Genomic DNA, 24,698 nt, shown 5'->3' with positions numbered 1-24,698 from the left:
AAAGAAACTATACTGAATAGGAAAACATGCACTGTTTTCTTGATGTTTGTTATTGTCCTTTGGTATTAAAAAACCCTTTCTCAAGCATGGAAGTTTATTGAATGATATCTCTTTTGTTTTAGAATCTGAACCAGAATCCAAGGACACTTCTACCCAAATTTTATGGGCTGTACTGCGTTCAGTCAGGAGGCATTAATATTAGAATAATTGTAATGAACAATGTTTTGCCACGAGCCTTGAAAATGCATTTCACATATGACTTGAAAGGCTCTACATACAAACGGAGAGCATCAAGAAAAGAGAGGGAGAAGTCCAACCCTACATTCAAAGACTTGGATTTTTTGCAAGACATGCATGAAGGGTTGTATTTTGACTCTGAAACACACAGCGCACTAATGAAAACACTACAGCGGGATTGTCGAGTGAGTAAAAATTATTGACTTTTTAAACTTCTGTGTTCACATCTGTTCTAGATTTACCTCAGCAAAAGGGAGACATGGCTCTGTATGTTGTTTAACCTCCATTCCTTTTTCCTGCAATTTAATTAGGAAAAACTATGGATGTCAAAGCACTGATGAAGCCTGTATTTTAGATAAGCTGTTGGGATCTGAGATAATAGAATGGAATATCCTGAGTTGGAAGGGATCCGTGAGGGTCATCGAGTCCAACTCCATACAGGGCCATCTAAAAGTTAAACCAAGTATCTAAGAGTGTTGTCCAAATACTTCTTGAGCACCAATAGGCTTGGGACCGTGACCACTTCCCTGGGAAACTTGTTCCAGTGCTTGACCACCCTCTCACTGAAGAGCTTTTTCCTGATATCCAATCCGAACTTCCCCGGTGTGGCTTTCAGTCTTTCCCTTGCATCCTATCACCAGGCTCCAGAGATCAGCACTACCCTTTCTGCCCACCTCATGAGGGAGTTGTAGACAGCAGTGAGGTCACCTCTCAGTCTCCTCGTCTCTTGGCCGAACAAACCTAATATCCTCATCCGCTCTCACAACTCCGATCCTCTCACTATCTTTGTTACCCTTCTTTGGATGCATTCTAATATATTTATATCCTCCTTATATTGTGGGGCCCAAACTGCACACACTACTCAAGGTGAGGCTGCACCAATGCTGAGTATAGTGAGGCAATCACTTCTTTCAACAAGTTGGCTATACGCACCCCGGGATATGGGATACGGTTGGCCATTTTGGCCACTAGGGCACATTGCTGATTCATTGAGCTAACCATCCAGCACAATCCCCAGGTCCCTTTCCACAGGGCTGTCCCCCTATTTGTCTGTACATCCAGGATTACACAGATCCATCTGTGGAAATACAGATTAATACAGAACAGCAGTCCGGTAGGTTTTTTTTTAATGTTGTTTTTTGCTTTCCATTAATTTGGAGATTTTAATGATATTTTTTCTGAGGCATAATAAATACCCCTGTGGTACCGTTGTTACATATGATAAACTTCATGTAGAGCTGCAAGCTCCATACTGCTTTGGTAAGTCTGCCTCTTTGTCACGTAACAAGAGCTAGGAAACTGAATACGGGAGGTGTGTCTAGTGGCAGCAGTCTTAGTTCTGGAGCAAAGTAATTTCTTCCTTAGCTGAAAGGTAGTGCTTAATGTCCACACAGCATTTTCAAGACAAGAGAAGGATATCTGCCATTGTCCTTTGAGAGGACCCTGGTGAATGGAATCAGTGCCTCTTGTGGACAGGGAGAAGTGTTGTAAAATGCCATTTTCTCTGTAGCAGAGGTAAGAAAATACAAAGTCGGAAAAAGTGGAGTTAACGCAGGTCTCTCAGAGTTTCATAAGATTCACAGGGATAGTGGAAAGAAAAGATTGGCTTTGTCTGAGGGGAATCCTAAGAGTTTCATAATAAAACAGCAGAATGGGTAGACTGAACTCATTGCATAGAAGAGGCATCATGAACATCAGAGTCTGTTGTTCGCTGCCACCTGTGGTGCAAGATGGAAAGCGTTGTCTTTGCACATGAATAGTACTTTTTGTTTAATTATTACAGAAGTCTGCAATGCCTTGTGCTTGGGTTGTAAAGCTGGGTGACCTAATGTTCAGCTGCATATACAGCGTGAGACATTTATCTAACACCACACATTGTTCTTTCTGTAGCCTCTTGCAGTGGGCATTTCCTGAGCTCCTGTCATGGGTGATAATGCAGAATGCATCAGTATGTCACATCTGGGGATCTGGATGCCCTTTTGTGCATCCTCCCACTTGTTGAAGGTTATTTACCCAGTCAAAGCCCGGGGGGATCTATTGTATAGAAAATAATAAACAGAATCTAAAAAAGGGAACTGGACTGAAAAGTAAAAACAAGAATCAATCATTTAATTGTTACATATAAAGGGGACTCTTACTGATTCTTTGACAGTATGGGTAAATTTTTGCTATGTTACATGTCTATTAAAAAGATTAGACTGGCCTTTTTTTCTATTCAGGTAAGGCTTTCTATTGTAAAACAAAGGGAGCAAACATTGTTCACTGTTATTTTTCACATAGCTGAATTTGCCAACAAATGAGGTTGGATCTGACTACCTGTCTTGTACTGCCTTTAGAACAAATAGAAATGCTCCATTCATTTTGGGAAATGGACATTAGTTTTGCCACTGCTTTTTTCTGCCCATATGGTATTCGGATGGCTACTTAGTGTGGGTGGTAACTGACCTAGATTTTTAGGGCTTTAAAACTTGCCATCTCTTTTTCCTTTTACTCCAAAGTAGGAAAACTAGTGTAGGCACTGGAATTAAAAATTCACTAAAGAAAGAAATTTTTGATCTTGCCAATATTTCAGGACTAATAAATTCTCATCTGTGTTGCTTACATTTGGATTATATTTTCATTTGCAATCAGAATTGGTAAGCAATGTGGTTTTTTTCCTGCTTCTTTAATATAAACATCCCCAGCTGGTAGCCAGTCGTCCTTAAGCACTGTCACTAAGGTGCAGAGGCCTGGCAGAACTTGCTGGTGACAACAAAGAAGGTGGTGAGGACCTGCTGTGATCTGTGTCTGCTGTCACTGTATCACCTGCCCCATTCAGCAATGTGCCCACATTTTCCTTGGTCAGTCTTTTAATGCTAATATACCACGAATAAAATTCTTCTTTCTGACCTTTACATCCCTTTCAAGTCTCAACTCTATCTGAGCTTTGTCTTACTTGAGAATTAATTGCCATCCCTACATGCCCAGGCAATGTTTCTCAGTTCCTCCTTTGTAGCTTGTCTATCCTCCCGCATCCTGAATGCTGCCTTTTTACATTCAAGCTGTGCTGGGGCTTCCTTGCTTAGCTGATGTGGCCTCCTGATACATCTCTCAGCTGACACAGAGCTTCTTCCCAGGGAAAGGTAGAACAGCATAGAATTGTTTAGGTTGGAGAAGACCTTTAAGATCACTGAGTCCAGTTGTTAACCTAGCACTGCCAAATCCACCACTAAACCATGTCCTTAAGTACCACATCTACATGTCTTTTAAATAACCTCCAGGGATAGTCACTCACCCACTTTCCTGGGTAGCCTGTTCCAATGTTTGACACCCTTTTAGTGAAGAAATTTTTCCCAATGTCCAATCTAAACCTCCCCTGGCACAACTTGAGGCCATTTAGTCTTGTCTTATCACTTGTTACTTGGGAGAAGAGACCAACCCTCACCTGGCTACAGCCTCCTTTCAGGTAGTTGTAGAGAGCAATAAGGTCTCCCCTCAGCCTCCTTTTCTCCTGGCTAAGCAACCCCAGTTCCCTCAGCTGATTCTAACAGGACTTGTTCTCTAGACCCTCCACCAGCTTCATTGCTCTTCTTCAGACATGCTCCAGCACCTCATTGTCTTTCTTGGAGTGAGGGGCCCACAACTGAACACAGTATTCAAGGTGGCGCCTCACCAGTGCTGAGTCCAAAGGGACAATCACTTCCCTAGTCCTGCTGGCCACATTATTTCTAATACAAGCTACGATGCTATGGGCTGCCTTGACCACCTGGCACACTACTGGCTCATATTCAGCTGCTGTCAGCCAACACCCCCAGGTCCTTTTCCTCCAGGCAGCTCTCCAGCCACTCTTCCCCAAGCCTGTAGCGCTGCATGGGGTTGTTGTGACCCAAGTGCAGGACCCAGCATTTGACCTTGTTGAACCTCATACAGTTGGCCTCAGCCCATCGATCCAGCCTGTCCAGATCCCTCTGTAGAGCTTTCCTACCCTCAAGCAGATCAAGACTCCCACCCACTTTGATGTAATCTGCAAACTTGCTGAGGGTGTACTCAATCCCCTTATCCAGGTCGTTGATAAATACATGAAACGTAACTGGCCCCAGTACTGAGCCCTGGGGAACACCACTTGTGACCATCTGCCAACTGCGTTTAATTCCATTCACCACCACACTTTGGGCCTGACAGTTTTTTGGGCCATTCAGTTTTTCACCCAGCAAAGAGAATGCCTGTCCAAGCCATGAGCAGCCAGTTTCTCTAGGAGAGTACTGTGGGAAATGGTGTCAAAGATTTTACTGAAGTCCAGGTAAACAATATCCACAGCCTTTCCCTCATTCATTAAGTGGGTCACCTTGTCATAGAAGGACATCAGGTTAGTCAAGCAGGATCTGTGTTTCAGAAACACATGACATGACCTGGTTGTCCTGTACGTGCCGTGTGGTGTCACTCAATATGATCTGTGCTCCATAACCTTCCCTGGCACCAAGGTCACACTGACAAACAGGCCTTTAGTTCCCTGGATCCTCCTTCTGGCCCTTCTTGTAGATGCGTGTCACATTTACTAACCTCCAGTCAACTGGGACCTCCCCGGAAAGGGAGGCAGTAGCAGGTATGGCAGGTGGTGGACCACTGCTGGAGTATCAGTTCTTGTCTGTCACACCTTCCTGCAGCTTTGATGGGGGGATGCGTGATCTACCTGGTTAGAGGATGGAGCTGAGTGGCTTCTGGTGATCTGTTGTGGACTGGTGCCTCCAGTAGCCACTCCAGATTTTCTACTTTGGGACAGGTACAGGAACGCTACAGGTTATCGTGTTTTCCAGCTCCCGCGTCCTCTGCTTTTTATGTTCACACTCAAGCTGACAGCGTCTGAAATCTCTGCTCATAAACCATTTCACACTTCTTGCACCCTAGCTAAACCAAGGAGTGTAACATTACAATGTTCTAAAGTTGTAATATTCCTGAGTTTATCATGCATACAATTAGAAATTTGAACTAGCTTTCAAATTCCAGACTATTGCTGAGACTTATTATAGATATGCTATCCTTGTCAGCAGGCACTATCATAGTTACTGGGGTGGGTGGTGGTGGTGGTGGCGATGGGACTACAGGCAAACAGTACTAAAAATAAATAATTTCACTTGCGTGAATAGCTTTCCTAAAAATCTTTGCTTTGAAGCCTTATGCACTTCAGAGTGCTTTTAATTTGTAAAAACAATGTGCCTATATTTTGTGTAACGGTAAATACTGAGAGTATTGGAAGGTAGTTTCAACAGCTGTAATTTTTTTTTTTTAGTAATCATGCTGTTAGCTACTCTGATTATTGTATAAAATCATGAATTATTAAAGAATAGAGCAGATCCTTCAATTTCCAAATAAAATTAGTCTTATAAATATTAACAGAAAGTGTTCTGCTTTATGGCATATAAGCAAGTACTAAATAAAACCAAAGTCAGTAAAGACATTTTAAAGTGCACTTGGGAATTCCATTTTTTTTTTTTCCTTAAAGGTGCAAAAACTTAAGCTCCACGTCAAACTTAGCTGCTGTTCTGTTTTGTTATGAACACCTAATCCTGCAGAAATTGTTTCTGTGTTGAGGATATTTATGTGGGGCAAAGGATAAGCTATGACACCAAGTGGTATGTTAGGTACAAATAACATTGGCACAACTCTGTATGGGAAAGGTGCGTTAATAGTAGTATTCTATTTTTCATAGTTGATGTGGAATCGAAGTAAAGCTAGGCATCCATTGTTACTTATTTGATCTTTATTGGAACTCTTAAGCAGTTTAATGAATACAAATTATCTCTGTTCTGGTCAGAAATGATGTGGGAGACATCTGTTTTCTGGTACAAGGAATTCGCAGTCCAAACACACAAGTAACAAAGTTTGTCTTTTGATCGTGACATGTTAAAAATGACAATAGAGTTTTATAGAGATACATGTCAAAAACTACTGTAGAAAGGTACACCAGTGCATCTCATCAGAATATGGTCCTGTGGTTTAACTATGAAAATACTGTTAGTATCTTCCCTGTAATCCCTTAAAGTACAGAAAAACTGGTAACTGTTTATTTAAAAAAAAAAAAAAGGGGGGGGGGGGGGACACGTCCCTTTTAAAACTGGCAGTGTCATGGTTATACAGAGATATTATTCTGCAAACTGTTTCTCATCTAGTTACCTAACAAAGCATGTTAATATAACTTTAAACAATAAACATGAATTTCGGGAGACCAGATAGTCACAGGATTCTGTATTTGTAAATCTTTGCTTCACACACTCACACAAATACAGTATGTGCTTGAATGTCAACTAGTCATATGCAGGAATTTGGGGTATTCTATTAAAAATAAGCCTGGTTGTGTTTTTCTCTTTCCATCTGCTGCTGAATCCAAGAGAAAAGAAAATTGAAAAGGGCTAAAAGCAGGAGTGCATGTAAATGCAGTTACTAACTGGGCAAATGGAAAAAGAATTACTAAGTATTGTTCCTCTTGTTCTTTATTTTGCTGTTAATGTCAACTGAGTAGGATGTATACCTGTATGCACTCAGATAATGTCTTTTTGTCAATCAGCGGTCAATTCCCAGTATTTCTTCCTCCTGTTGCATTACAGTTTTTCATGTATATAAATATCGGAGATGGAGAAACTATCCATGCAAATCAAGCAGTATTTATTTATCCTGAAATTTGGGATAAAATTCACTAGTGAAATTGCTAAGACATGATACTCTAGAAACTGAAGTTAAGATTTATTCCCCAACTATTTAAAAAAGTGGGGGAAAAGTGAGCCAGATTTTATAAGAGCACTAGTGGTCTTCATTTGTTACTTAGGGATGACTTTTTTCTTAATGAAGCATATTTCAGAACTGGCCTATAAACTCAAAACTAGTTCTTCTCAGTTAATTTGGTGACCTTAGGGATCCTGTGACACCTGTCACATTTAAAACTACATTAATAAATGTAGTTTTACACAAACAGACAAGCCAAGTCACTGTAAAACTAGGGAATTTTGCCTTGCAGTAAGTAATTAGATTTTCTGTCTCAATAGGAAGAGTATTTTTTGAGCTATCAGTTGAAGTGCTAATAACCTACAAGTAGGCAAGGTATGCATGTATTATGATTTCTTGCTGGGGATATCTCTTCCAAATTCATCAAAGTGGAAAAATAAGTGTATTTTTCTCTCTGTAAATACAGCTATTACTAAGAGATGAGATTAAATAATCTTTACTGTTTCCCTCTTCACCTCTTTCGTTTAAGGCATGTCTTACTGCAGATGAGGAAACCAAACCCTTTCCTGATGTTTGAAGATTGACTCAGTGTTGTTCCCTCTGTGGCAGAACACTTAATTTTTATAGTGTATCTTTGCATTAGAAAATTAGGAGAATGATTAGACATGTCGTAGGAGTATTGTCAGGATTATTTAGCTAATATCTCCACGCTATCTGGAGGACTAAGGTTTGTGAACACCATATTTTGTCTTGTGGTTAGAGTAGGAGTTAAGTCATGGGGTTTTTTTGCTTTCTCATTGTTTAAAATTTTTCAAGACATGAAGGACAAAATGCATTGCTGCTGTAAGACTTCAAAGTAAAATTAGAAACCAAACAACATAATTCAGCTTTTTGTATTATAGGATTTCCCTTCTGATAATTTTAAATGGAAATTGAGTCTTTTTTTTCCAAGGTTGCACTTCACCAGAATTTTTTTATTTAATTTGATTCAATACTGTTATGGTTTCTGGTTTGGTGTTTTCCTTTTCCAGATGTTCAGTAGCAATGGTTGGAAATGATCCTGTTGCTGGAAAAGCAAAAGGCCTAGTTTGTTAGGGGTGCTTTCCACATTTATAGGGATTTCATGCAAGTGTTGAGGAATGTTCTAAACAGAAGTATGTAGTTACCCATTTTTCATTTGTAAGTTAACATTAGAATAATAAATATATTGATACCTCTATTGCAAAATATCTGTTACGGAAGCAATGACAATTAATCCAGTTGTAGTCATGCAGTTTTTTAAGAACAACAAATTAGTTTCAAGATGCTTTTACTAGTGAGAATTGAATGGCTTTTCAGAGTATGCATTTTTCCTTTATTATATTAGCAAAGAACACTATGGACTTTTCTAAGGAAGTCACATTTTAAAAATTGCATTAATGGCCTCACTAACAAAGAGGTCTGTAAAGACAAGGAAATTCAAAGCTGAAGACAAAGGGGGTCATATCTCATAAGCTTCAGGTCTGGGTATTGTTTTCATCACTGCTGTTTTGGCCAGTTGCTGCAAAAGTCTCAAGCTTTAAGGCATAAACACCTATCTGTTTTGTGCTGAAGCAGCTGTGACAGTGACCTTGGATGATCAAATTTATTCACTGGATTTTTCAAAACCTTTAGTAGTGGTGGTGGGTTGTTGGTTTTCTTGTCTTTTTCCTGCCTCAGAGGGTCTATCTACACAGATTATTCTTTAACCTGTATCATTTCAGTGACTCGTTCTACAGCATGTCCTTACAAACAATAGCGTTGGTGCAACTTGAAGGAATATTGAACTGCAGCATAGGGCACAAATAATAGGTGGCGTGGCATGGAAGTGGAGAATGTGGTAATCTTAGATGAAGGGCCTCTTTGTCAGAAATGGTAGTTTGAGGAAAATGTGCATAGAATTATAATGCAAATCACTTGTATCTTTATATTTTATCACTCCTGTGGTATCAATTGAAATTCCAAATTCCTCTTTACTTCTACTTTGGAAATCAGAAACAAGATTATAATTTTTAGGAGTGTTAGTTAACAATATGTTTGAAAAATTCTGTTGAAATCGAAGTGAATCCATGTATGCTTTGAGGGGTTGGTGATTTATTTTCTTGGCACAGATTCTTTCTAAACCAGACCCATCACTAGGCATTTGACATTAGTGCACTTGTTTCTAAGATAGTGACTAAGACTTGTGAGATAGTCCTTTATTTTGTGGGATTTTTATATATCTCCTTACATTGGAGAGTAATTATTGTTTTGGTGTGAAATTAGTCTTCTTTCTGTTATGTTAGTTACTATGTCCCTTTTCCAAAATGCTTGTAGGAGAGGAATTGTTCGCTTGCATCGTTATCCTTTTTGTTTTTGCATTTCATAAGCTTGTGAAACTATTTTATTTTTTTTTTTGAGTAGTGTTTTCCTTGATTCTTTTATGAAAATGACCTGCCGAATTGAGTTGTTTTGCACGGTTAGCAACGTGAATGCAGATTTCTCCGTCAGACAATACACATCTTGAGCTGACTGCATCTAAAATACAACTGAATTCCATGGCAGAAATACTTGCTTTGCTTTATTAGTCACTGGCTGAGATAGTTGAGTGTAACCATGCCTAAGATGATTCACAGAATGCTTTAATAACTGATTAGCTCAGAGAAAAGAAAATCTGATTCAGGGAGTTATTTTTCCATGTTCCCAAACAACGTATTTTGTGATGCCATTTCACTGGGTTTTTTATGTGGTATGAAAGCAAAATAGCACTTAAGGCTGGAAGGGGATGAGTGACGCTCACCATCTGTAAGTTGTCAGACCAGCTAAAGCCAGCCTTGCAAGCAGTACTTGGTGACCAAGTGACAACATTGTGTTGACAGAATCTGTGTAGCTAGTGAAATAACACATACATAAATACAAACGGGACGAACAATTTAATGTCGAGTTAATGAACTGAACGTTTACTTGTCACTAGCAAATACAACACTTAATGGTGCTGTGTACTAACAAATAAGAATATTCTTGGTGAAATCTCCCAGTGCCATTTTGCTGGCAAGGTGCATTTCAGAGTGGTTGCATGAGTAAAGATTTAATTTCTCTCACTTTAACACAAGGACTGTATTTCTGCAAGTTAATGTCAATTTCTAGTGATCTCACATGGATGACACGAGGTGTTTTGCAGGGCTTCCTCACTTTTCTGTGAATATAGCCCTTTAATACTGTGATTTGTTTGAGTGCTTTTTCATTAGATTAGGATTTCATTTTGGTACCTCTGTAGCAAAAACTTGCTGCTGCTTCTCAAAAGCAGTTCCATCTGAAATCATCAAAGCTATTTGCAAGCAACCCTCAACCCAGGAAAAGGCTTAGGCCTTTTTTTATTCTCATAGGATGCTGCATGTTCAGAAATAGCTCAATGTGCTGCACTCTGTAACTTTTCTGTGGCAAACCAGATTAATTCGTACAACTGTGTGCACAAAATGTTACTTACACGCTTAAAAATAATCATAATTTGCTATTTTAAGTATTAATGATGATACATATGTGAGAACCTTTCAGCTATATTCATCTGGAAATCCCACTGACTGAAGTAAAATTCCTGTCTTAATACAAACCGAAGAGTTTGACGCGAAGTAAGTTTTTTGTCGAGTGCTGATGTTTGAGATTCTTCCTTGTTGTTCTGGTTAATTATTTCTTATCAGCATTTCCCTTAGAAACAAACAGGGGAGTAAAACAGGCTTGGACCTGGTCAAAAGATGTGCGTTTGCATAAGGAGTGGCTGGTTTGGTTATCAAATTTCAAGGGGGAGGTAATCAGAACTGTGTATCAAACCAGCAGACAGTCAGAGGGGCAGATCATATTACAATATCCTGAAGACACTTTGTGGACTGGACAATCCTGCCTCTGAGTAGGACCGTGAACAGGGTGTCTGGAGGACGAGGGCTAGAGTTCATATGCTGTGTGCTGTTTGTAAGAATGTGTACTGCAGTTAATCCATTGGATGTGCAGGTGTTTCAGTTTCATAATGAGCCGGAATAACAGAATAGCTACTTGTTTTTATGGTGTTTTTCAGCAATCCTAAAACAAAGACATAAATAGTCAGAGAGATTTTTAGTCCATTGTATAGTATAAATGGTACGGGCTTAAGTGACAGTGGTGAATTGATGCAGTCAGATAATTGACGTATGAAGACGTAAGAGGTCCCTGTGGAAGAAGCAGCGGCACATTATACCACACCCTTCCATGAAGCTACATCCGATCCTAGATGTAGGTTATGTAATTAGCGCAGTTAAATCATAATTTGTCTAATGTAATATAATTCTAAAAGCAGTAAAGAATAGGTTGAAGGCAGAACTGTCAGCACTTATGTTTGTAACTGTAAAATAAAAGTGGCAATGCTTTTTCCAAGCCTGAATAGCTGCTCTAATCTGGCTTTGCATAAACAGTGTTGCTGACTGTACTACTAAGGTAAGTACTTTTATAGAGGATTAATTGGTTTTTTTGGTTTTTCTTCAGCCTACCCAGAATCTACTTTCAGTATTTGGCAGCAAACATCCACTGATTACATATTTTTAATGAATACGTTATATAGAAATTTCTTTTTGAGAAAGTCTGAGTAAAGGGTAGCAAAGTAGCAGGTGTAAAGAAAATTCTAGAACTTACTTAGCACCAAGTGTCTGTGCCTTTGTACCTTTTAGCTGTGCTATTTTTGCAAGTCATGATGATCATAAACCAGGAAGTTACTAGCCACCAATGTCACCACACAATGCGCAATAACATTTTGTTATCTTATTGTATGGTAATTTAAAATACACTTTTTTGTTGTATCCTGAAACTCTCTGTGAGTTCTGTCATCATAAGATGCTGTGGAGTACTGAGGGCCATACGTTAGCAGCCTTTTTCTTGTTCCATTTGAACTAACCCACCTCTGTGCAGGATTACTCTGAGCAAGATCAAACCTACCATGTCTTCCAAACTTCTCCTTGGCATCTGGAAATCAGAATGAGCCTATGCCGTTCTCCACTTAGACTACAGTGTGTTATGCTTTGTTTCTTCACTTTAAATGCTTGCAACGGTGCTAAAATTAAAACACTGTGTTCCTCGTGGAAGATAAATGCCAGAGGTTGAAAAGAATTCAGATGTATTGTACATTTGGCTTCTATTTAGTATAATGAGTACGTAAGGAATATAGATGGAGCAGAACAGAGTTTTACTACCTCTTTGCCTATATACTTGGACACTGGAGTTAAAATTATCTCTGGGGATGTGTTAAGTAGTAGACTCCATTTTCTTCCTCATACAATTTTGCAGATCACTAGACTTTTCCCGGTGGTTGCCAACAAATCTCAATTTGGATTTGCAAAATGTGTCTTAGAGTTCATAAACCATCTCAGTGTTTTCTGTAAAAAATATTTATACTTTGATGGTCTTCATCAAAATGACGTACCTGGAGTACTGCTCTTTATTTGTCGTCTCTGCAAAATCATGTTTTGTTCTTGTTCGCGTAAAAAGATGTACTGTTGCCTCTTGATTCTGTGCCAAAAATTACACCATTATCTTAGGGCGTTGTGTGCCAAAACATATCATGAATCACTGCTGAGCTGCATGAGGTAAAGGAGAGGTGAGTGGCACAGCATATCCTTCCTGGTTGCTACCGGTTCTGCTGTTACATGAGACATGAGATATTGAACACAGTTGCTGTCTGCTAACAGTTTGGTTGTATTACTAGATGTGATCACAGCTTGTTTTAGTTCATGGTTGCATATTGACTTGAACTGTATTTCCTTTTAATGGCAGCATGCCAGACTTCGTAATGATGTAACTGACTAGAAACTTATGACAGTACCTGTCATGGAAGGACAAAAGAAAGGGAACTCACCTACTGACAGAGACAAAAATGGTTGGTAGAGCCAGAAGAGAAGGCTGGTTGGTTAAGTCATCTTTCAGAAGTAAAACTGCCTTTGCAGTTTAGATCGACTCTATTTAGCTTAATAAAGAGAGATGCATGAGTTTTGTACCCAGATCCCATCAGCTGTTAATGAGACAGTGGGAGCAAATGCTTTTTTTGAAATTTTGAAAGTTCTCCAAGAGTGCTTTCTCAGTTATAGACAGGAGGTGGAGGGGAGGTAGTCTAGGCAAAAATGCTCAGTAAAGTCTGGAACATGCATTAGAGGTGACTTCAAAAATGCCTGTAGTTCATAAGTATGTGGTGGAACTGTTAATTGATTGTTTGCTATAAATAAAAAAAGGTGCTGACTGGATGTATCTTCCTTGACTACAAAATAACATCAGGTTACATTTCAGCTATGCATCTTTCTTTCCCACTTGCAACAACAGCATTGAGCTTATTAGATAACTAGCACTTTGATTTATGTGGGGTAGTTAAAAGATTTTTGTTTAATTATAATTTCACACATTTTCCTAATAAGAGAAACATGTACTTTGAAGGCCTGTTTTTACTTAGGTTTTCAGAATGCTGCTGTGTAATTCATATTGTAGGTAGCCTTTTTTTTGTTTCAGTACAGCCATTTCTTCTTTGTTCATAGGTTCTAGAAAGTTTTAAGATCATGGATTACAGTCTGCTACTGGGAATCCACATACTGAACAGTAACATGAAGGAAAAAGAGGGAGAGTGTTCCCAGAGCGCATCAGACGCCAAACGTCCTGGAGGGCAGAAAGTTCTCTATTCTACAGCCATGGAGTCCATACAGGGCCCTAGGAAGTCAGGGGACTCCATCAGCACGGAAACAACAAACACGTAAGTGTCGTAACCTGCTCTTAAGGTTACTATTAAAACTTGCACATTCTCTTTCTCCACTCTTTACCACTTGGTATTAAGAAGCAAAACATTCGATAGTACACTGCATTTCAGGAATTGAAAGCTTAAGCATTTATTTTTTTCCCCCAAAAGCTGGACCATCAAGATTTGCTGCAGAGCAAGAAACTAAAATGTTGATTAGTAAATTGATCATCTTTAAATACAAGATAGAAAATTTTGTTAGCTCAGAGTGACTTATGTATGCACAAGTGCATTCATTTATAAAAGTGATGTTATGAGACAGCTATTACAGGAGCCGTAGGTATAATCTAATTTTAACTGGAAGCAGCCTGATGAGCCACAAGCAAAAACTATTTATTAACATTGGATATCCCTACAGTGGTTATTTTCATCTCAAAATAGTATACTCAATACACAGAACTGTATCATCAATCACTGAAATGCAGTCATATCCATGTGCGATATTTTCTGAGATTAAGAACTGCTGCTTTCCTCTGATTTTTCTATCTAGCAAAAACTGCAATAGAAATTTAAGTATATAGGCAACAGTTATTCTGTTGTTTCCTTTGAAATATGTTCAGTGTTAGTGAGAGCATTATGTTCACTGCTCTCATTTTGTATGATCAGTCCTTCATTACAATGAGGATTTCATTTCAAATGAAGGATTTACTCTTCTGATTCCCAAGGGAGATGTCTAGGTAAATACAACCGATGATATAGGATCATGAGCTTAAACCTACAGCAAGCACATGGGAGAATTATGGTATTTAGCATTCAGAGAGATTTTGCAGATGCTCAGCATTCTAGAACGTAAAGTAGAGCTGAATTTCACTCAGTTTTTACAGCATTACCCACATTCACATAGAAGATGGTGGATGCTCTTGTATGGTGTCAGAGGTCTTGCACTGGCAATCTGGGGGTGTGTTGGGTTTTGTATTTGGTTTGGTTTGGTTTTTTAACTAAAAGCCAAAGCCTCATATAGGTCATCCGAGAAAGTCCCTGTTGTTATTATGTATGGAAACCCACCCTGGGCTCCTACATCACTTGAGCTAATGGAGTGTTGCCTTGATCCTGAGCAGCGTAGTAGCACTGCTGAGAGCCTGCTGCAGCAGTTGAGTTCTTCCTTGGCCCCTTGCACTATCGTCTCTCTCGTATTGACAGAACAGGTACCTCAGTGAGGTGGATGAAAATCAGCCTAGGTCTCACAAAAAAGACCCCTAGGTCAGTCTTCTGCTGTGTTTCATTTCAGTTTCTGGTTCTAAAAACAATGGACCCTTTTTTTATGTGGTAGAGTGGGAAGAGAGGGTCTTAGAATGAGCGTTTTGTTCTTTAAGGTCATGCCCAAGTAAGTACTCTAAACCAAGTGGACATCCAGGCAGTCAGGCGTCTTCGCTTGATGCTGCTACTTTTTCTGTCACTAATTGTCTGTAGAGGAATTTTGGAAAAGCACATCCATAATCTTTAGTGAAAAGTACACAAAACACCTTTTCAGACCTAGAGTAATGTGCAGGCTCTCTACAGTTCAATTACATATTAATTACATAAGGTGACAAAATTCTCCTTTAGCTAGGCAAAATTATTTATTTTCCTTAGTAATAAACTATTGTATACTTTTTTCCTATTTTCAGATCATCTAAATATTTCTAATTCTATCTAAAAGTTATCCTAAAACACTCTTTGTTTTTAATAGATATTTACCACTGGATCCCAAATAACTTTAGGTTTGCTATTTAAAATCAGTTGTGTGCTAAGTAACCCACATTTGACTGACTTTGCACTGTAGCATCTGTCTTTAATATGTGCATTTCTTTGGGTTTGTCAGTGGGTACAGTTCACCTGCTAACTGATGATCAGAGATGTCTTAAAAGATACTCTAACTACTTTTTCATTTTTTCTCTCAGGATGGGAGGTATTCCAGCTAAAAGCCATAAAGGAGAAAAGCTACTTTTATTTATGGGTATTATTGATATTCTCCAGTCTTACAGGTAAGTTGAATTTCAAGTTTTTATTGAATAAACTATTCTGAAATTACTTACAAATATGGAATTTTTATAAAGCAGTTCTTATTTTGTTTGTATATGCTTAGGTTAATGAAGAAGCTGGAACATTCTTGGAAAGCTCTTGTTTATGATGGAGTAAGTAGATTTTATTTTATTTTTTCAAACTGATGATATTTTAGCTAATGGAACTTCAACTGATGTTGGCCAGGAAAGATACAGCTCTGGTATATTTGTAGTCTACCATCACCACATGGTTTGAACTGTTGCTGAAATCTTTTAGGTCCATTTGCCACCAAATACATGCTCTGATTCTATTTGTTGATCTTTCAAAAAGCAACTAAAATGATCAGCTTGTCCTTATAACTTACACAAGACAATGGCCACTTAGCAGGACATTGATGAATATGAAAAAAACATTTTGAATGCCAGGAAGATTTTGCAGAATATGGCTGTGTAATTCATAAGTCATAATTTCATAAATAAAATACTTAAAGTTCTTGAAGAATTAACCTTTAAAAAGGGAAAACTTGTTAGGGTTGACTTGTTTTGAGTGTGCCTGAAATGTATGATATAGTTTACCTGAAGTGTCCAGCTTCTTTCTTGACAATTTACTTGTGATTTACAAATGGAAAATGTGACTAAGACCTTTTTCAATCTTATAGGATACTGTTTCAGTTCACCGACCAAGTTTTTATGCAGATAGATTTTTAAAGTTTATGAGTACAAGAGTTTTCAAGAAAGTTCAAGGTAAGAAAGTTATCACTTTCAGATATTTTTAATAATCATTACTTTATAACACTCCTGTCTTGGCAATAAAAGAATCCTTTATTCAACTTCTTGTAGCACTTACATTGACAGAAGTTGAGTTTCTTCACTGGAGCTAATAAGGTTGTGCTCTAATAGTAAATTACAGAGAATTATTTGCTGTGTATTCTTTGTCACATTAGGGGCATCTGAAGGCAAAACAAGTTCCCTTATATTGGATTGATATACAGATAAATTTCATGATCTAATGATGTGTCCAGTCCTGCATCTGTTATTCATAGGAATACCCCTATTGACTTTTATTTATTTAATTTGCAATTTAAAGATTGTTTACATACCACCTCAAGCATGTTTGAAAAGATAGGCATTCTTCTCTTTGATATGGATTTCTTCTGAGCTTTATCAAGGAAAGCAATCAGAAGTTGGATATTGGTTGGATTTAAGGTCTTTTGTCACTATCTCCCGTTTCTAGTTTTCCCCTCCATTTCTCCTTCTTCAATTTTTTAATTCATTGTCAAGGGTAAGACGCATTATTTAGCAACTTACAGGGTGTGGTGGGTTGACCTTGACTGGATGCCAGGTGCCAACCAAAGCTGCTCTATAACTCCCCTCCTCAACTGGGCAGAGGGAGAAAAATATAACAAAAGGCTCATGGGTTGAGATAAGGACAGAGATCACTCTGCAATTACAAGTCAAGGGCAAAACAGATTCGACTTGGGGAAAGTTAATTTAATTTACTATGATTCAAATAAGAGTAGATGATGAGAAATTAAACCAAATCTTGAAACACCTTACCCCCAACCCTCCCTTCTTTCTGGGCTCGACTTCACTGGTGAATTCCCTACCTCCTCCTAAGCAGTGCACAGGGAGGGGAAATGGGGGTAGCAGTCAGCTCATCACACATTGTCTCTGCCACTCCTTCCTCTTCACACTCTTCCCCTGCTCCAACAAGGGGTCCCTCTGAGGGGGGACAGTCCTGTATGAACTTCTCCAACATGGGTCCTTCCCACAGGGTGCAGTCCTTCGCGAACTTTCTGCAGGGTGCAGTCCCTCAGGAACAGACTGCTCCAGTGTGGGTTCCTCATGGGGTCACAAGTCCTGCCAGCAAACCTGCTCCAGTGTGGGCACCTCTCTCCACAGGATGGCACATCCTGCCAGGAGCCTGCTCCACTGCCAGTTTCCCATGGGGTCACAGCCTCCTTTGGGCATCCACCTCCTCCAGTGTGGGTTCCTCCACGGGCTGCAGGTGGATATCTGTGCCACCATGCACATCCATGGGCTGCAAGGGGACAACCTGCCTCACCATCGTCTTTACCACGGCCTTGTTTCTCTGCTTTGGTCTAAAGATAGTATCATTTTTCTGAAGACCAGTATCCAACTGTTTTTTGAAAGAATCAAATTATTTGGAGTGAGCTTGTGAAACTCTGACCCTGACCATGAAAACCAAAGTTAGAGACATGGCAGATGACAACAACATACGCCATTAGTCTAAAAGAGCAAGAAAGAAGAGGGAAAACTGGTAACTAAAAGCAACATGAAATCAGAAGTGTAGGTTAAAAGTACTTTGTGAAATTACTAAATAAGAAGAAAAAGAGTAGGATACACTGATGAAAGAAGAAAGCTGAGTGGCTGAACTGAAAAAAATAAAAAGAAATGAGATATTTTAAGTAGAGCAAAGGAGTCTTTAGAAGAAAAAGAGAGAATTTGAATTAACCCTAATTAGTGATTCCCTATAAGCCTGGTATGTTGTGACAGCTATTCAGGAAAATAAGACCTTTGGAGAGTCTTAAAATATTAATGAATTTATGGATAATTCCTCTATAAGTTGGTCAGGCTACTGAAAGGAAATTCAGTCTGAAGCATCACAAGTACAGAGAAGGATGGTGACAACCACTGAGATACATTCAGTGTGTGTGCAGTGAGGAGGGCTTCAGGGAAGACCTGATGAATATACCAGCAAGGGCAAAGATGAGTGCTTGGGGTTCACTGTGGCCCAGGCTGCTCCTTGGGGAAATGCTGTTCTGATATCTGAGCAATGGGGGGTTTTTTCAACAACTCTGGCAAGTGGTATAAAACATTATTGTAAGACCTACAGATCAGTTCGTTTAAATAGTATGCATCCATACTAATTTACTGCTTTACTGCCAAATAATTTTTTAAATCGGTGGAGATGCTGAAATTGCACTTTTTTTTTTTTTTTCAGTTAGAGAAGGGATGTTTCTGCTTAGTCTCTAGGAAGCAGCGTTTTGTGAGTTTCATGGGGTTTTTTTTATAAAGCAGGGTTCTTGTCAAATAAATATCAATTGATTGGCCAGAAATATGTCTCTTATAGAGGAATTTAGACTCTAAAATGCATCCTAGTTAGCAGTTTGATAATCCTACTCGTGGAACTGTATTTGGTTTGGAGTTGAACGTCAAAATGTGGAATGGACACTTGGCTCAAATATTACAGAAAGAGTATTGAGCATATGTCACTCTATCAAACTGATAGAAGGTGTTTTTTAAATACCTTTTTCACCAGTGTTATGCTGGTCTCTTAACTTTGTCATTAATTGTCTGGAGTGGATACGTGGATAGAGGTAGAACAAAATACAAATGAAGGATAGAACTAAATGAGATTTAAGTGAACAAGAATGACTACAAATACTAGCACAAATTAACAATTTAAGGTGTAAATGTTAAATCCTTCAGAAAAGAATAATTAATATCAAAATAAAAGAATCTGATGTTATACAAAAAAATATGAAGCAAAATTCAGCTGAAAGGAGGAAGGAGCCTCCTGAGATTCAGATCTCTTAACCCTAGAATAATTTTGCCAGAGAACTAGTGGGAGCTCTGTTGTCTGAGACGATACTCAAACTCCTCAGTACTGATAGAGAGTAAGGAATAGTCAACTTGATGCTTCTGTGTGTTGGAAAAAATAAATGTCTCATGCAGCCATATAGGCTTCCTGAACATTTGAGTCTTTTTTTTTTTCTGACTGCTAGATTTATGTCAGCACAAGACACAACCCATTCTGTATTTGAAATCTAGAATGTACTATCAAGGACATCATGCTTAATTCTCTCTATATACTTAATTTGACTGTCTTATTTTTGCAGGCTGTTAACCTGTCTTAATATCCCACTCTTATTGATCTGCTCTGCATACAAGGCTGTTAATCTCCTTTTATATGGATTAATGGTTAAAATGCATTATCATTCTTTCATAAAATAAAAAATTGGGCGTGTTTTGCCTTCAGGAACATTTTTGCTAAACTTTGAGTTAGACATTTCAGTTTAAATTCTTAAGCCCTGTTTTGAATATGTGTTTTTCTCCTCTAGTGCACAGAACAAGCTTCCATACATAACAATAAAAACATAATAAGCAGATTCAGCCTTGGGCAGAGGCTAGCTCAGCAGCTATCTACAGTGTTATCTTTTAACAATATCCTGGAGTTATGCATCTGATTCTTTTCTTCAGTCTTTAGCCAAGTGGCTTTGATGCTTTTAATTTTGTAGTAGAGCACAATATGAACTATTGCAGTGCATCTGAAGTAACCTTGCCACCAATGCATGGAGGTCAGCAGCTGGCAACTGAAGCTAAATGAAAGGGCTGGCATCCTTCTGGAGAAGAACTAAAAATGAGGGTCATGGTTCAGTAGTAGCGTCAATGGTCAAATCCTAGAGTTTCACACAAAATGCCATTGTAGTAGGCAGGCCCTGGTAAGAATTATAAAGGGGATGCTCATATAAGCATCCTGAGTGTACAAGCCATCAACATCTTGGAAGTGTTTATTTTACCCAAAGGTGATGTTTGACACGTGTCACTGAAGTGGGAATTTTGCAGTAGCACATACGTCTACTATAGCAGTAGTTCACAGCTCAGGGAAATTATCATAACCTCTCAGAATACTCCAGATGTCTTTTTAGTTTTCCTGTCATCTGTTTTTTTTCTGTATCATTCTGTCTCTGATTACACAGGTTGATACTCCCATAGATTTGTAACTTAGTGATGTCAATGTGGTTAACTGACTAGAGTTTTTTTTTGTCCTATGAGCTGATAGAAACCCCGGAAAAAGACAAAAGTACTTCACTCATAGATGAAATAGCAATGCCTTTTGCTCTAGTTTTAATATAATATTTGATAAGTGGGTTTCTGTCTGGATGTGTTCTTTGTCTGTATTCAGAAACTCTAGCTTTATAGATGGCTTGCTCTTCTATGTGCTGTTAAAGATGTGCAGGGAGATAAGACGGCATCATTCAACACCTATGTTCATTTGGTAATGCAGCTTTGAAGTCTTCACCTTCAAAGAAACGGTGCAATTCCATCACAGCCCTAAAGGCAGCATCACAAGAAATAGTGTGTGCGGTTAGCCAGGAGTGGAAGGATGAAAAGCGTGGCATTCTGGCTGAAGGACAAAGCTATGCCAGCCTTGATGAGGAAGGTAATGTCTTTCATATCAACAGCCTAAACAGTGTTTTTAAAGTAATTTAGTATAAGCTCTAGAAGCCCTATAACTAGAAAGCTTCCAATCTGGCTGAGCTTTCAAAACTTCAGAGTCAGATTATTCTCACGGAAAAAGTTGTTAGTCATAATTGGTAGAATGGACCTTCAGGAGCAAGAGGAAGTCAGAATCAAGGTTATAGTGTGATACTAATCTTTTGGATTTCAGAGAATCCTAAAAAAATTTATCCAGCCCAGGTGGCGAATTAAGGCCAGAGCCAGTGCTATTCTTTCACTGACTTTTAAACAAACACATCACATGAAGTGTTTTGAAGCTCAGTTCTTTGTTCCCAGAGTCTTTTTGAAGAGATACAGACTTTGCCTCTCTCATCTGCAGCCAGGCTCAAAGGATAACCAGCCACCTAATCCCATCTGAAAACCAGGCCCTGGTAGTGTGAGACCAGTCCCAGAATTTAGAAGAATTCATCAGATATTCATAACACTGTTTCATATTCGACCTTGGCATTGCTCTGCATTCTGCTGAATGTATTGGTTAGCAGCTGAAATTCACCCTGTAACGCAGCAGAGTGTGGGTATGGGCACGTGAATAGTACAATCTCATCAATTCAGACGTACTAAGAAGGTTCAAGAAGCTGTTGAGAGCACTAAGTGACTCCATACACTTGCATAAAGATCCTTGGATTCGATTTGAAATTAAGTTTGTTAATGTTCTTTGTTTTTGTGCATGCAGTACTAGCTTCACGCCACCGGCCGGATCTAGTGCCAAGCACTCCATCTCTGTTTGAAGCGGCTTCCTTAGCAACCACAATTTCTTCTTCTTCCTTGAATGTAGATGAGCATTACCAACGTGAACAACCTATGCTCTATTCTAGCAGGTAAAGGCAGTACATGTGGTAGAGGGTTCCCCACCATTTTGATAAAAGTCTGACAATGTGTGCAATGGAAGGAGGCTCTGTGAAAGAAGAAGCAGAAGGGGCAAGCATCTCTGTAGCTCAGTCTTGAATCTCTCCAGTGAAGGAGGGGTGCCGTAAGCCCACAGGATTTGTTATTTATTTGTTTGTTATTATATGTATTGTGATTGGGGTCACAAAATAGAAAGCATGAACACAGCAAAAATGTTATACTATGCTTTGAGTTTTTTGTCATGTTCCAAAACTAAACTGGGCATTAAAAACTTGCTTAGGCCTTAGTTTGTGCCATAAACCAACCTACATTAACATCAGGGTAGGAAACACTTGTAACTTGGCTGTAGCCTAAAACAGCTGCGGAAAACTGTGATGTGCTCAGAAAAGGAACCTACTTTTCAAATTGATCTTTATTCTGAATGTACAGTGCTGAATGGTCTGTTTTAAGTTCTTTAAAAATTACCATTTTCTGAAGTGAATTTCTATGAAACTTCACCTGTGGGCGTGATTAGAGCCTGTCTGATTTTAACCCAGGAAGGATAAAAACAGGAAGGTGTCAAGAAAAGTTGTGCAGATGCTTGTGAGCTAGATTGAGTGTGATTTGAATTGTGTTTGAATATCCTTTAGTCGTGACTGCCCAATACCATGCTTATGCCAGTATGTCTTGTTGGGACATCATCTGTGTGTCTGTCTGTACTCTATCTTGTACACCTGAAGGGTGTTGTTTTGTGTCTCCTTGCCTGCTTGCGGATCTCTTCACCGTGTGCCGTACTGCAGAACAGCCATGTCTTTGTCTGTTTTTGTCAAGAAGGGTAACCACTGTGAATTCAAGTATATTGAATTTTGTTTAGAATAATTTGGAATCCTGGACCACACGGTGTCTATATAAATTTGATAAGCTTGCTCATGTGCTGAGATGAAGTTCTTTACTTTAAACTGCATGTTGTCCAAAAAGATTAAGTCATTTTAAAAGCAATTTACCTATATTAATTTACCTATTAAAATTTGACCAACTGCATTTTCATCAGAAGTAAAATGACTTGCAGAGTTACTTGATCAAAGTGATATTTGCAGGTTCCATTTTCTTTAAGTTTAAATAAATCTCACTGATGTGGCGTCTTCCATAGGTCTGATGTTTTGCCATAAAAATTTGGAATGAGGTATGGTTTGGGGTGTAACAAATATGAGTTTTAATTACAGAATCATCACAAGTTGTCCCCAAATGCATCTACACAAGCTCTAGGACAAAATTACTAATGAATACACATCAGTAGAAATAGAGCTCCTTCAAGTCAACTTCTGTCAGCGTTGTCCAGTTTGTGACAAAGTTAGTTGTAGGACTTCAATATTCCATCATCTTTTGCCAAGCTTTAGCTTTGGTAGCTATAAGGTTATAGAGTACTAGGGGTTTTTATTTGCTTTAAGCATCAAGTAAAACTACAGAACTACTTCGTATTAGCATCAGTCAGCAAAGGACAACTGTGGCGTTGTCTGTATAAAGAGTTCATGTTTACCCCAAATAAAACATTTCAAGTACTCCTTACTCTCCATAAATTAACTGTAGAGAAGAACTATCAGTAAGTCCATGATATTTTACTGTAAACATATTCCAAAATAATTCTAAAATAAGGTTTTTAGCAGATCTGCACTTTGATTGTATGTTTAGACTTGTTTCCTCTCCAGTTGTGATTTAGTCAATGAAGTAACCTAAAATGTGGTCAGTTATGCAATTCCCGTGTACATCCTTACTCTACAAAATCAGATTGCAACTGTAGTGTCTGCGTTCCAGTTTTGCATAGTTTCCATTCATCAGTACAACAGGACATGTTCTCTAAGACAGCAGACCTCACACCAACATTCATTGATGGTGTGGCTCTCCATATTTTGTGTCAAAACAGTAGACTTTGCCCCATAGCCAGGAGATCTGCCACGGGGCTGACCAACATTTTGCTGATCTAGATGTATACTCTTCAGCTAGGATTCGGTGGCAATTTTTTCTCCTGGCCAAGTACTGGTACATGTGACAATATCAGTGTGTATGATTCATGAGGATTAGCTTTCCCCATCACAGCTAGCAGCTTTCTTCTAGGATTTAAGAAAGCTACTAAGCATTAAACTACTTTCCCCAAGACAATTCTGGGTGGTTTTGTAGCCACCTCTGCTTCCTACATCAGTGCAGGGAGGTCCTTCCTTCTTCACGGCACTAAGTAATACATCCATCTGAAGTTTCATTTACGTTTTTATGGTACATTGGAGAAACTTCAGTCCTCCCATGAAAAAAGCTGGCAGGCAAATAAAAACACCAAAACCTTCATGCTACAAAAACGCCTTGAGATGTAGATGTCTTAGATTTTTCTCGCTGGAGCTCTGCTTCTGAATATTACAATATTTTATGATGTAGGACTCATCGCTTTGCCATTTGTGTCTGATAAACAGAAAGCCAGGAGCAGTCCTTGAAACAAAGCCTAAATGAATTATTTGTTTACAAATGTTAGTCTGCTTTCAGTCTTTAAATATGTAACTGACTATGACATTCTGCTTCAAGTTATTTAATAGAATTACAGTTTGGCATTTTCTTTGTCAGGCTTTTTCCTCCTCTTTGAAAGTGTCCTGGCACGAGGAGAGAGTACACAAATTTCCTTGTAACCAGTCAGAAATCTCTTGTTCAGGGTAATACAGGGAGATAATCCTGTGTGCATAGTAATAATACGGTATCTGTACAGCTTCTTGACTCCTACTAATGCTAAGGAGCAGTATGCACTCATACCAGTGAGAAGACAGATGCTGTTATTTGCCTCATTAAAAAGAGAGCACTTTTGCATACCTTGAAGCACATGCCGTCTTTTTACGTTTTTTATTTCCAGAATTACCCTCTGT

At 38.7% G+C, this 24,698-nt stretch overlaps 1 protein-coding gene across 4 annotated transcripts in view; it reads left to right on the top strand.

Moving 5' to 3' along the window:
• The window catches only part of PIP5K1B (phosphatidylinositol-4-phosphate 5-kinase type 1 beta), a 114,267-nt gene that overhangs the window by 72,902 nt on the left and 16,667 nt on the right, over positions 1-24,698 (top strand). For all 4 annotated transcript variants that reach the window (XM_063320533.1, XM_063320529.1, XM_063320531.1 and 1 more), the window contains 7 exons: positions 123-422; positions 13,473-13,684; positions 15,607-15,690; positions 15,792-15,840; positions 16,368-16,452; positions 20,741-20,896; positions 21,647-21,791. In XM_063320533.1, the coding sequence (XP_063176603.1) occupies positions 123-422; positions 13,473-13,684; positions 15,607-15,690; positions 15,792-15,840; positions 16,368-16,452; positions 20,741-20,896; positions 21,647-21,791 (1,031 nt within the window). The remainder of the gene's footprint in view (positions 1-122; positions 423-13,472; positions 13,685-15,606; positions 15,691-15,791; positions 15,841-16,367; positions 16,453-20,740; positions 20,897-21,646; positions 21,792-24,698) is intronic.

Source organism: Chroicocephalus ridibundus, chromosome Z (genome assembly GCF_963924245.1).
Source record: "Chroicocephalus ridibundus chromosome Z, bChrRid1.1, whole genome shotgun sequence".
In the NCBI taxonomy this organism is placed as follows: domain Eukaryota; kingdom Metazoa; phylum Chordata; class Aves; order Charadriiformes; family Laridae; genus Chroicocephalus; species Chroicocephalus ridibundus.
Note: the sequence above shows the minus strand (reverse complement) of the source record. Positions and strands in the feature narration are given on the sequence as shown.